Consider the following 14,672-nt stretch of genomic DNA (forward strand, 5'->3'; position numbering starts at 1 on the left):
GGCGCCGTGCCGGGCACTAAGTCAATAGAGAACTCAATCTCTCTGTGAGGTGGCAAACCAACGAGGTCCTCGGGAAAGACGTCCGAGTACTCACAAACCACTCTTGGCAACACAATCTGGGTCTCATTACACTCACCACTCTCAAAGCTAGCAAGTAGACCACTAAACTCACTCCGCCCTCGTAGATTATACCCCGGTGGCAAAACACTACCAACCCGGTCCCCCAGAAAATGAAAACACTCCCCGCTCACGGTACAACAAGTGACCCTCTGGCGGTAGCAATCAATAACTGCCCGGTATGACGATAACCAGTCCATACCCAAAATAACATCAAAGCCCTTCATAGGCATAACTACAAAAGGAAACGGAAGTCTATGATCGGCGACCTCTATATCACAACCCCTGACACCTTGTTTCAAGATCAATTCACCCCCAAGAGGTGACACTACACAAATAGGGGATGCTAACTGTGCTAACTCCAACTCCAAAAGAGATGCAAATGCAGCAGACACAAAGGAATGAGATGCACCCGTATCAATCAAAACACTAGCAATCGAGTTGCAAAACAAGAAGGTACCTCTCACAACTGACGGTGTCGGCACAAGATCCTGCGTGGTAACAGCGTACACACGCCCAGACGACCTCTGATCAACCTGCTCACCCCTAGGAGCATAAGATTGCTGCACCGACTAGGACGATGAAGCCCCCTGATTGGCCCTCGAGGCTTGACCCGACTAAGCTGGCTGCTGACCCTGAATCTGTCTCAAGCCAGATGCACCAGGTGTGCCACCCAACTGCAGGCAATACCTCTTCATATGCCCTGGCTGACCACACTAATAACACGAGAGTGGCTGGCCTCTACCCTGAATCTGGCTCTGAGATCGAGCCGAAGATGATGCTGCTCTCTGTACTCCTCCCCTTTGAGGACAAACTGGAGACTTGTGGCCCAGCTGGCCACACTTGAAACAGGTAATGTCTCCCTGACTGCCTTTCCCCGAACTAGCACTCGGCACAGGAAAAGTCGATCTAGAAACGCTACCCTGAGACTGCTGAGGATTAAAACCCTTCTGTCTCCTACCATCACTCTGACCATCCTGACTCCTCTTGGAGCCCTTCTGTCCTTCCTCCTCCTCCTGCATCATGATTTCCATGTGGGCCGCAGCATCAACCATACGCCCATAATCCCGAATCATAGTTCCCCCAACTCTCAGCTTGAGACCACGCCTCAACTTCTTCTCAAACTCGATACAACGGCGTTCCTCAGACGCCACCAACTCAGGTGCAAACCTGGACAAGCTAGTAAATGCAGCCTCAAACTCGGCCACTGAAGAACTCGACTGCTTAAGCTGGCAGAACTGGTCTCTCAGTTTCTCCCTAACTACTGGAGATAAGAACCTCTCCTGGAAAGCATTCACAAAAGCCTCCCATGTACCTCCTATACGACCCTTAGTGAACTTCCACCACTGACCCGCATTCCCCTTCAGCTGGAAAGATGCCAAGGTCACTTTCAACCCCTCGTCTTCGATGCCAAGCATCTCGAACGTCTTCGTTGTCTGTTCAAGCCATTCATCTGCCTTAAGCAGCTCTTTAGGATCACCCACAAATTCATCCGGATTAGACCGGAAGAACTCCCTCTTCAGAAATGAAGGTCCTGCATCTGCAATAACAACCCGAGCTTGATTCTCAGCTCTGAGAATGCCTACTGACTCCCTGAATGCCCCTGCTATCTCTCGGGCTAGAGCGCCCATAGCCTGTTGGCCTACTGGCTCGGCCACATTGGCCTGGCCAATTCCCTCCTGAACTGCCGGAATCTCCTCTGGCACAGGCACCTCCTGCCTACCCGGCCTACCACGCCTACCGCGTCCTCGTCCTGACATCCTAATAAAGGAAACAAAGGCGTTAGCACATTAATAAATGTGCCAAAGCTAAACATTTGCGTCCTAATGCATTGGACAACAATAATTCATTCCACGTAAGCACATAATCACATAAGCACCTATGAATTTCATTCCTGGATGATGATAGTCCCGAGGCGTTACTATAGTTCCGGTTGGAAGCAGCATTGATCAAGTGCCTTTCCAACAAGACTACTAGAAACTCAAGGGTCCAATCAACATCCTAGGAACTACATTCCATACCCACATAGTCACATAAACAAGTTATCATGTAAGCATATAACATTACACTAAGTCTCTATCAAACGAGACGAACCCATTGTGATACTAATCACTTCCCAGGTACCCAAAGTATTCAAACCCGGTACGCTCTGATACCAAGTTGTCACGCCCTCAAAATAAACCCATTATATATATATCATTGACATGCAGTATTAAAAGAAAACAATTCATTATCTCATTCATCAGAGTATTACTAAATGAAAACATTACACGTAACATCAAATTAAATGCCCTATGGGCTTACATCTTTCCAAGCCAACACTTGGACACAAAAATATGAGTTCTAACTCAAATACAAATAAAGCCCTAGGCTTGAATGTTTATCGAATAAAAACAAATAACTAAAGATAGTCTTCAAAATCCAAATCCTTCCAGGCTAAGTCCTTGGAGGTAGCTTATCACCTGGACCTGAAAATGATGTTCCCATAAAGGGTGAGCCACGGCCCAGTAGAAAAATACTAAACCAAATATAAGCATTGAATAAAGCTATAGCATTCAATAGATGGTTAACCAAGATAATCAATTACATCATTATACAGTTTCATGACACTAATGTCTATGACACGTTTCACTTTTCTTTATTATCAATATGGCTTAGAACCTGGCCAAACTTACAACAGTGAACTATATATGTTATATTCACATTACTTCCAATATCAAACAAACAAATGAGACTCAGGCTCATATTAAAACACTTCATACTTCCCGTTTGATACACATTTTAGTGCTGTATCAATGACATGTAAAAACACTTCAATATAATAAGCACACATAATAGTGATGCTAATGGAGTCCATCCCCTATCTCCTCCCAAACAAAATCCGGTTTAGAGGTCCATCCCCTATCTTCCCCTAAACCGTGGAGTACATCCCCTATCTCCTCCCAAACAATATGCATATGCAATGCTCAATCAATACATGCATTTTCTGTATTAATGCAATAGTCTAAATTTATGACTTAAACAAATTGATTAGTTTCAATTTTCCCTAATCCACATGCAATGTCTACAACAAACACGACTATCCTCCACCGATAGCCCAAAACAGTTATTTCTAGACTGGAAATAAATATATCAACAATTCAATAGGCGAGTGATTTAAATTATCCAACTACACCATTTAATCAATGAATTCCTCAATTTCATGAATTTAACTAAATTCCCCAATTTCCTTAAATTACTTATACAAATTAATTTATTAATACAACTAGGGTTTTTCCCAAAATTACCAAAGTAACCCCAACATATCAATATACCAAAACTTAGAACAAAACTTATAAAATGGAGTAGGAAATCCCTACCTTGAAGAAAATAACCCGAATGGAGAAGACGGAGATGAAGACCCAAATTCCAAAGTGCTCCAAACCACCAAACATTCAGATTAAATGGAAGCCCTCGACTCACTCTATCTTTTAATAAAGCAACTAGGGTAGAAACACCCTAAAAGGTGATGAAACCTAAGAGAGAAGGTGAGTAGAGGGAGAGAGAACTCGGAACTAGGGTTTTAGGATCAAAATGATGTAAAAAAAACGTTTTAAAAACCGCTGCTGCGTATATAAACTCGACAGGCTCGCTCGAGCGAACACTTGGTCGCTCGAGCGACCAGACACACGAAAACCTCGCTCGAGCGAAGAAAAGCTCGCTCGAGCCAAGAATGCAATGCTTCAGGTCTGCAACCCAGGAGCACGCTCGAGCGACAGAATGCTCGCTCGAGCGAGGAACTCGATAAAGAAACACCTCGCTCGCTCGAGCGAAGAAAATCTCGATCGAGCGAAGAAACACTGCTCTCAGGTCTATACTAGACGCAATCGCTCGCTCGAGCGAAGAAAAGCTGGATTGAGCCACCAGACACAAAATACAACCCTCGCTTGAGCGACTAAGCCCTCGCTCGAGCGACCAACCCAAAAACTGGACAGCAACACTTGGTTTACGAATCCAACCAACCTGAAACAAACCTGCCCAACATATCCTATAACTCCAAATGAGAAAATAAAGGACGACAACAACAATTATACAATGACAGAATATACGGAACCTAAGTCCGGATACAATAATCAAATGGGAAAAGACCGGGGTCGCTATATGCAAAGTTGTTTGCTTTCAAAGCAAATCTGACTCTGCCTTCTCATCGTTTTTTGCATTCTCTCTCTCTCTCTCTCTCTCTCTCTCTCTCTTTTTGATTTTGGACCCATCACACTTTATCATTCATCCAATTCAAGCATTGGTAACCCAAAAATCAAGGGATTTTCATTCCAGTCTTTAATCTTATTATTTCTCATTTGTCATTTTTCTCTTCAACACAAGCCATTCTATTCCTCAGAATAGCTTTTGTTGTTTCTGAGGCCAAACCTCTCTTTTCTCAACCCATCTTCTCTCTTATTCCTCGTCTTTCTCTACCCCACTAGTTGCATAAAGATCCGTGTTCTATGCTTTGTTTTTGTCTTTCTTTGTGTTTGTGTTTTCTTTTTTCACGTTTATTCTTTTGTGTTTTTCCTTTTGTGCTTTCTCTTTTCTCTCTGATGTGTTGTTGTTTATAAATTTTCAACTTTTTCAATAACCCATTTGCGAAAAGTTTCAGAATTTTGATTTGGTTTATCAGATTTGGAGAATTCGCTGAGTCATTCACAAATGTGGGTTTTTTTGTGTGTGTGACATTTTGTAGTTTTTTTACCCATATCAAATTATTGGATACCCATTTTCAAAAGAATCGAAATTTTAGCTTTTGATCATCAAATTTCAGGTTCCTAGCCTTCAAAATTGACCATTTCATGGTTTCAACACATTGGCGATTCCTTATTTGATCCATTATATTCTTGATCTATTATTGTTATATCATACAATGTATGGAACACATAGCAGTTTTTTTTTTTTTTTTTTCATTTGCTCTTGCCAGTCGACCCCCCTGACAACTTGTGTTTTGATGACAGGTACAAATTCACCGTTGAAGTAACTAATATCAGATAGAGGAATTCGTGTTGTTTTACTCAAACTTGATGAAATATTTAGTGAACCGTTGGAGATGCCCTAACATGATAGCTCCTTGAAGTTTTTGGCTTAAAAATTTGACAATCAAAAAAGTAAAGTTGCAACCAAGTAAAGCATGAATCCATCTGGCATTCATGAACACACCAACGAAAAGGTGAGGGTGCATTTGGTTCAATTTTCAAATCAATTTTTCAAAACTCAAAGTCCAAAACTTGTTTGATTTAGGATTTTTGAAAACTCATTCTAAAACTCAAAATCCAAAACCCTAAATTCTAAGAAATTTCAATGGAGATTTCTAAAAATAAATAAGAACCCTAAACCCTAAGAAATTTCAAAGGGGATTTCCAAAAAAAAAAAAAAAAAAAGAAGAAAGAAAACCTTAAATTATAAGAAATTTCAATGTGGATGATAATGAACCAGAGGGAAGAACCGCCGTGTGTAGTGTGTTTGAACTTGATACTGTAGTGTGTACTAAAGAAAAATGTTAGAGACCTTAAAATTTTTATCAAATGCCTTACATAAATATGAGACTTATAGTTTTACACCCATATGAGATATTCTGTAAAAGAAAAATGATTTGAAACTCTAAGGTGCCGTTTGGTAACACTTATGTTTTCAGTTTTCTGTTTATATTTACAAAAATTTTAAAAACTGAAATAAAAACTTGTTTGGTAAAATTTTTGATTTATAAATCAGTGGTCTCAGTTTATAAATTTGGCTAAAAAATGAAAACACAAAAAATGTGTTTCCGTTTTGAGTTTTGAGTTTTTTTTTTTTTTTTACCACCCAACACTAGCCACCACCCGCCACCATTTTCCACCACCGTCTTCCGCCACCACCCCCCCCACCGCCTGCCACCACCACCCGCCACCACCACCCACCAGTCACCACCCACCTGCCACCCACTCGCCACCACCATCCACTCCTCGCCACCACCACCCACCACCCGCCACTACCATCCACCGCCCGCCACTACCACCTGCCACCTACTTGCCACCACCACTCACCAGCCACCTGCCACCACCAGCCACCCACCACCACCAGCCACCCGCCACCATCACTCATCATCCACCACCACCACCATTACCCACCGGCCACCCACCTGCCACCGCCACCCACCTGCCACCACCACCAACTCGCTACTACCTACCACCAACCCACCCACCCACTACCACCATCACCCGCCACCTACCTGCCATCCTCCACCTACCTGCCACCACCACCCACCACCCATCACCACCACCACCACCACCACCACCTACTCGATACCACCCACCACCCGTCACCGTCACCCACCCACCCAACCACTCACCATCGCCACCGACTCGCCACCACCCACCACTACTCGCCATCCGCCACCCACTTGCCATCACCACCACCACCCACCACCGTTACCCACCACCACTACCCGCCATCACCAGCCACTTGCTACCACCCGCCATTCGCCACCCACCTACCACCACCACCCACTCGCTACCACCCACTACCGTCACCCATCCACCTACCCACCCACCACCACCACCCATCGTCACCACTTTCCACCGCCATCTTTCGCCGCCACTTGCCACTACTTGTCATTTCTCACTTTTTTTTATATTTTTTAATTTTTTTAAACATTTTGTTAATTACCAAACGCGTTTGCAGTTTATGTTTTTCTAAAAATAAACAAAAACCAGTTTATAAAATTTTTGTAAATATAAACTGAAAACGTAAACGTTACCAAACACACCATTGTTGAGGTCTATGAGAGCTCTAAATAGGTGGGTCTCACCTGTTTGTGCTTCTTTTTTTTTTTCTGTCCCATCATTAAAAAACTCTAATTAGAGTTTCAAAATTAGAGTTCTGTATCATTATTGTTTGTAAAAAATTTGATGAAATTTTTAGAGTTTCTATTACTCATGTACTAAATTAATTAGGAATGTGTGGGCATCTCAAGGGAAAAGATGATATATTGTGGTGTGTATTGATTAAACTTTAAAATTGTTTAGGTGTCAATTAACAGTGTGTCTTCAGATAATTAGTGGGGTGTAAATAGAAGTTCCCTTATTCATTGAATTAACCGACTGACAGAAGGACTGAATTGTTACATTATTTTCAAATGTGTGAGTGCAGTGGCATTTCAAAAATTAAATGAGGTGGCAGTGATATTTCAAGAAAAGAGGGGGTGTCAGTGTAATTTACCCTTAATTAATTGATTGATAATATCGGTAAAGGAATATCGGAACCTCATCATTTTAGAAATGGAGACTTTGACGAACGAGGCTCTTGAAGCTCCTCGAGATTTAAAAAACTTTACTGTACTCAATTGTATTGATCTTTCAAGCCCTAACGTTCCTAACTCTGTTTCTCTACTCAAACAGGTACTCTCTCTGCCTCTCTCTCTCTCTCTCTCTCTCTCTCTCTCATATATCTGGTTTCTTTGATTGATTGATTGATTGATTATATATGGATCGAAAAATTATAGATCTGGTTTTTTTGATTGATTGATTGATTGATTATATATGGATCGAAAAATTATTAGTTGGTGTGGAGCTTCACGACCAACCAATAACTTGTCCGATTGTTGATGTTTGGTGCTTTAAGCACGATTCAGATTATAAGCGGTGTTCAACTTGGGATCTTATTGGCAAATTTACACTTTTGCATCCTATACTTCACCTACAAACTGAGATTTTAGTAAAAGTATATTATAGATGATAAGGCTAGCATAGATGGGCTAAAGTCAGATTGTGGTAAAAATATAAGGTTGCATCTTATAGTTTACCTTCAATCTCATTTGATCCGTTGAACTTTTAATTATCTCACTCAACTACTCTGTTTTGAGTCAAGTTGCAATTAGGCTCAATCGTGTAATAGCATTTGAAAAATTAACTGAAAAATTAACTTGAATGGGTTTGGATTATGGATTTGGATAGATATTTAGAAATCCAAATGGTAGGTGAAAATACGACTATATTTCATTCATATTTCACATTTTTAATTTTTTTTTTTTTTTTTAAATCTCTATTCAAATTCATGATTTAAAAGTGTGAGATGTTAGTAACGTAACTGGATCTTAAGAGCTAGAGCGGAAGGACTAAAGTGAGATTGTGGTAAAAATATAAGGGTGCTAAGTGTAATGAATGTTTTGTGATTGTTCTCTGTTCGTTTTGAAATGACGTTTGTATATGTGGGGCCAAATTATAACTTGATTCAAGGTCTAGGGATTGACTGGAACAATTAAAAGGTCAAGGGGAAAGCAAAGTAAAATTTCCGAATTTTTATAGGTTTTGAACTATGGAAAAAAATAGAAAAACTTATTTTAACCAACCCAAATAGTATTATGAACGACCTATTGAATCAAATATTGAAATCCCATTTTATGAATTGAATTTAGGAAAAAATGTCATTTTTTATGCTTCTCTTTTAAACTTAACATTTACAAAAATTAGTCAATTTTCTGTACTGTGAAATGTGGATGATCAAGAGCTTTTGACTGCAATGTCATTATTAGTTTTTTTTTTTTTTTGAACCATAAAATTAGGCAATGTCATTAGGTTAGTTAGCATTTAGTTGCTCAATTGTGTTACCATTTCTTTGTATGAGTCAGTCATTGAGCTAAAGTACCATATTGTTGTATTTTAATCTCTCTCTCTTTTTCACACACACACACCGTTTTTTGTTAATTAGTTTTTATATCTTGGCTTATCCTTTGCTTCCTCTCTTTTCTACAGGCATGTTTGGATTCTGGGTTTTTCTATGTGATCAATCATGGAATCAGCCAGGAATTTATGGATGAGGTTTTTTATCAAAGCAAAAGTTTTTTTGATCTACCAGTAAGTGAGAAAATGAAGGTTCTTAGGAACAAGAAACATCGAGGTTACACTCCCCTTTTCGATGAACATTTGGATCCTGTCAATCAAATACACGGTTTGTTCTGTTATCATTTTTCTTGTGTTACACTACTTTTTAGCAATAAGCACAAAGTGAATATCAGATCAATATAATGCTTCTTTTAATACAAGTTGACATCTATTGTATAGCTTGGTATGTGCATGACATGTATGTGTATATATTGTGCTTGTATGATCATGCGTGTCAAGAAGTGGCTTGAGTGCTAGGAAAATTAGACTTCCGCCTAACATCCCCACACAGTAAGAGGCCTCACTTTTATATAGTTTAATATAATAAATATAAATTTGCAATCACACCAACTGCTAATAAAGTAGGGATAGTTGTCTTAAATTTGCATTTGGAATTTTTGTACAAGATGATATCAATGTTTAAATTTGTTTTGGGAATTGAAAGTTTAAAATTAAGTTTTGCAAGCTGAAGGGAGCACTTCAATTGATATATTGAATAATTAAAGAAAACTAAAATTTCTAATGCATCCACGATTATAAAATTTCTCGTCCCAAACACACATTAATGTGTACTAATTGGGCCTTGTTTTTTTTATCTATAAGAGTTGCATTGCAAAGAAAAAAAAAATTAAAATGGATAAAGTTCAACCTAAGATTGATTAAGTCATAAGAAACAATAGGTGAACTACCCACAATATCAATTACAAATGATATGTTAGAAAACTTGAATGTAATTTGTAATTTTGCATTTGAACAGAAAAGAAAAATATATTTCAAATGAAAATCTTAAAAAGGCTTCATTTATGTTTTTTATGCCTTAGGCCTTGAACAAACTTGAGCCTATATGCATTCATATATTTTCTTGTTTACATAATTATATTGTTGCCTTCCTACTTTGAGATGCCACCCACATTGTTTTATATTTTACATTGTCCCATTCTTTTCTTCTTCCAGTTGATCCATTTTTCTTGATTTATTGTTGTTTAAATTTAAAATAATTATAATAGAGAGATCCTTGTTTCATAAAAAGGAAAAATATTGATTATCCTATTTTACGGATATAGGAGATTATAAGGAGGGATATTACATTCGAATGGAAGTACCTGAAAACGATCCTGTCATAGGAAAGCTATTTTATGGACCAAATGTCTGGCCCCCTTCTGGTAAGCTACAAAATCCATTCAAGTCTTAAGAAAGTGCGAAGTATGAGTAGCTCATGCCATGTCCCAATCATCTCTCTCTCTCTCTCTCTCTCACACACACACACACACACACACACACAGAGTAATTCAACTTGATGTGATTTAAGCATTTGAGCATTCTACATGGTATTGGTTTTGTAATTAGTATTAACCCCTTTGGTCTTTTGGCCGTTTGAAAGATATCTTGCCTGGATGGAGGGAAACTATGGAGAAATATCATAGAGAGGCACTGTAAGTTTTGTTCAAGCTTAATCTTTTTGTAACGAACTTCATATACTACTGGCAGATGTATTTGCTGCTTTGTATCAAACATTATAACTCTTCATGCAGCAAATAGAATTATCTTGTCTTGTTTTGGTGTCTAAGCAGAAATGTTGCATCATATTATTTTCTCATTGTTATCTAATATGAATACCCTATTGTCAATTTAAAAGTATTGCATTAGACTAATAAATCTTGGAAAATATCACATTATGGGAAGGATAACTTCATATCAAATATTGGAAGTTCTATATTTACTAAAGAAAGGCTTAGAGATGTGAGCTAAGAGAATAGACTGAAGAACTGCAGGAGAGAACTCATACCTTTATCCCATCTGGTCTTCACGGCACAGTCTGGTGGGTCCTGCAAAGCTTGGTTGACGAGTTTGTCTGTTGTAATTATACGAGCTCATCCCTTGCCATGAAAATTTTATGGTGATGGATGATAATAATATTCTAAGATCGTGAAGATTCGTAGTTATATATGTTTTCATTACGAAAACTTGGGGTGTATTGCTTTTTAATCTATATTGTCCAGACTTTTTAACTTCAATTCTTACAGGTTTTCCCGATCACTCTAAAATCTTTTATATTTTGATACATATTTGGTGATGCAAATTAGCATAAAATATGCTGCATAACTTGAGGAATAATAACAAAGAATTAGGTTGGGTGAATTGTTATAGCCACTGAGGAATATTTCTAAACACCATTGTTAAATTGGGACATGTATAAAACCAATCCATATAGTTGTTCTGTTGGGAGTTGTTCTCCTTTCCCACTAGAAATTCATTTGTCAAAAAATAGCAATTACCTATCATTCCATTTAAGCCTTGTGACTTGTTCGGCCATGATTTCATGCTTTCAGTTTTATATATATGACATTGTTCATATGATTTTTTGATAGATTTTTGTCTCATTTTCCTCATGTATCTTTTATATGCATGCTAGTGAGGTGGCAAAAGCAATTTCAAGGATCATAGCTCTTGCACTTAACCTCGAGGTTGACTTTTTTGATAGACAAGAAATGCTTGGGAAGCCTATTACAACCTTGCGTCTGCTACACTATGAAGGTGAAAATTAAATTGAAGATCATGTAATTCTAATGTAATTGATGTCACCTGTATCATGACAAGTGTTTGGTTATTCTTCAGGTAGAGTTTCTGATCCGATGAAGGGAATATACGGAGCAGGTGCACATTCTGATTTTGGTTTGATAACGCTCTTGGCAACAGATGACGTCTATGGTCTCCAAGTACTGATATAGTTAAGAATTTGAATTGTATTTCTAATATATTTTGTGAAAAAGGGATTGTGATCTTTTCAATTTATTACAGATATGCAAGGATAAGGATGCTAAACCTCAGAAGTGGGAATTTGTAGCACCATTAAAAGGGTTAGTAAATAGAATCTTCAGAGACTTGGCACTGCCTAGGATTGGTTTTCAGTTATCAAAAAATAAAAGGAAGAAAACTTTACATAATCTAGACAATATTATACACCTTTATTGGAACTAGTGTAAGTTTTCTACATGCTTTTGTGATCATGCGCTGAGGTTAAATGAAAGAGACCATATATTACATTTAGCTGCTACAATTTGACGTAGAATGAATCTTTTACTATATTATTAGCATTTTCTTACTGTCTTGATGATTGAAATCTAACTTTCAGAGCATTTATAGTGAATCTTGGTGACATGCTAGAGCGCTGGAGCAACTGTATTTTCAGGTAATGTGCATTTGCCAAAGTTCCTAAATGATGGTTTTGTAGCTTCATGACAATCAGTCGGATTATTATTATTATTATTATTATTATTATTATTATTATTATTATTATTATTATTATTATTTATTTTTTAGTTGTTTATTGTGAGATAATATTGAGTACGCTATGGGACATTGCCTTCTTTAGAGCAAAAATACCAGAACAATAATTTCTCATTGCCACCACCATGAATGCCAATTTTTCTAGTACGTGGTCTGAGTGTTGGGATTATAATTTTATGGTACTTGGGTATTTGTGTTCACTTGCTTAATTTTATCCAGGTCCACGTTGCATCGAGTGCTGGGTAATGGTCAGGAGAGATATTCTGTAAGGCCCCTTTAGAAGCTTTTGAATGTTCTCTAATTGCATAGCCTACAAGGGATGTTGATTATGACAAGTTTGCCTCGTTATGCAATATTATCGTCTAACATACACAATGGGTCTTTTTTTTTTTCTTTTTTTTTTTCATTTTATTCGATTTATTTTTATTATTTTTTCATTGAGCAGATTGCATACTTTGTGGCGCCCAATCATGATTGTCTTGTTGAATGCTTGCCCACCTGCCAGTCGCAAGAGAACCCTCCCAAGTAAGTACGAATTGAACACGGATAAACTGTTCACACCTGCATTGATCTAAGTATGAACACACATTAACCATTGATAACTGCAACTGATCTAAGTACGTATGATCACAAATTAATTATCACCCACACAATGCCTTGAGGACCATTTTTAGTCATAATTACGTTCAACATATGTGGACAAGTGGGAACCTCTAATTGTACTCCAAAACAATGGTTGGATCCCCCTTCCTTTGGACACCCCATTCTCGAATTTAAGTTTTGTTGATTTTCTTTGAATACCCCAATTAATTCCCACTGTATCCGTAACCATCCAACCTATCGGCAGGCCACCCAGCGCACCAGTGCCACCTCCACCACCCCTTCCTTTCCCTCCCCTTCTCTCCTCACTGCCTGCTGCCCCCTCCACGTGCTCCCCAATCCCCCCTCTCCTTTCTTCTTGTTAAATTTGTTTTTATTTTTTTAGCTGCATCTAATCTAGATGCATCTATAATGTAATAATGTTTATGAATAAATTCGAAAAAAAAGTTCATGAAAGACAAAAAAAAAATTCAATTTTTTTGTTTTCTATTTTTTATTTTTTACATCTTTAGTGAATTTTTTACATCACACATAGAGCTGATGTGTTAGTGATGTGGCAAATTTTGTTAGTTTTTTGGATGAAAGTTAGTCTAGGAATAAAATGGAAAGAATTGCAAATATGAAGGGCCAAAGTGGGAAGGATTGCAAACATGAAAGGCCAAAGTGAGAAAAATTAAACTTAAAGAGCTAAAGTGGGAATGGGTCAAACTTTAGTGGAGCAAAGTGTAATTTACCCTTAATAAAAATGCATAAAGCATATGCTCGACTTCTTTGTTTTTGTGAAGTTTCTCTATTTTTTACTACTTCTTTTCCACCAGGTTTCCTCCTATCAAATGTGAAACTTACATGCTCCAGCGGTACAAGGAAACTCACGCTATTCTTGAGTCATACAAAAAATGATACGCCACTCTGTTGTCAATATTACTAGGATTTTCGCTTCAAGTGTAGAACACAGAGGTTAGCTCCTTCCTGCCGTGGTTTGTATAGAAACAGGTTCACTTAGTTGAATATTGGAGAAATATCATGTAATCTTTTTTTGATTGCAAATGTAATGTTGATATATATGTAAAACATGTATGAGAATATGTGAAATATTTATTAAAATTTTTTATTTTATTTTATTTTATTTTTTTAACATTGTTTGATCATTAGCAGGATTTTATTTTGTATGCTACATTTACGTTTGAAAGAGTTCACAAAGCAAATAATTACATTATGTTGTGTATTGTGGAGAAAATAAGTTTTCACTATGGACCTATATTTGGTTAATATATGTGTTCCATTCATTTGACATTTGATTAATGGCTGTAATTGTCACAAGTTGCACTACTGTTTGGTAATGTTTTTGGTTTTTATTTTTATTTTCATTTTCTTGAAAATGCAAAATAAATATTTTTGCAAATTATTTATTACTGGAAATGATTTTTGTGAAAATTTTCTGAAAACAATTCACTTAAAAAAAAATGTTTTTAAATTTTTGGTAAGTCAGTATTTGATTACCTTAAAAAACAACCGAGCCTAATACGAAAAGCGCTACAACTCTAAATAGTAAAAGCCTCTAGTTGCAAGAGGCAACAATTAACTCAGAACTCTATAAAAAGACAATTCTCACAACCCAAAAGTTAGGCGAAAAGAAATTATCTGATAGGTTGGTCTACCATATGGGGTGTCACCACCTAATAAGAGTAGGGCATATATGATTATTTTATCTAAAAATAAAAAATAAAGTGACTATGTATCCCATCATGTGTTTTATAGGTTATCCTTATAATTTTTATTTGG

The 14,672-nt window shown here is 37.5% G+C and overlaps 1 protein-coding gene across 2 annotated transcripts; it reads left to right on the forward strand.

The window, feature by feature from the left end:
- The first annotated feature begins 7,230 nt into the window (after positions 1 to 7,230).
- LOC114256215 (azadirone synthase LFS) lies at positions 7,231 to 14,011 on the forward strand. Of its 2 annotated transcripts, XM_028195819.2 has the most exons (11): positions 7,231 to 7,520; positions 8,874 to 9,069; positions 10,067 to 10,165; positions 10,384 to 10,435; positions 11,416 to 11,537; positions 11,619 to 11,719; positions 11,802 to 11,860; positions 12,136 to 12,192; positions 12,510 to 12,555; positions 12,736 to 12,815; positions 13,709 to 14,011. In XM_028195819.2, exons 1-11 carry the CDS (start codon positions 7,401 to 7,403, stop codon positions 13,788 to 13,790), a joined length of 1,014 nt encoding a protein of 337 aa, XP_028051620.2. In that variant the 5' UTR covers positions 7,231 to 7,400; the 3' UTR covers positions 13,791 to 14,011. The 2 variants fall into 2 exon arrangements, with proteins under 2 accessions (XP_028051620.2, XP_028051619.2); XM_028195818.2 differs by lacking the exon at positions 12,510 to 12,555 and having other exon boundaries at positions 7,369 to 7,520.
- Positions 14,012 to 14,672: the final 661 nt, after the last annotated feature.

The sequence above is a fragment of the Camellia sinensis genome, chromosome 13 (genome assembly GCF_055761805.1).
Source record: "Camellia sinensis isolate YWXY chromosome 13, ASM5576180v1, whole genome shotgun sequence".
Taxonomy (NCBI): domain Eukaryota; kingdom Viridiplantae; phylum Streptophyta; class Magnoliopsida; order Ericales; family Theaceae; genus Camellia; species Camellia sinensis.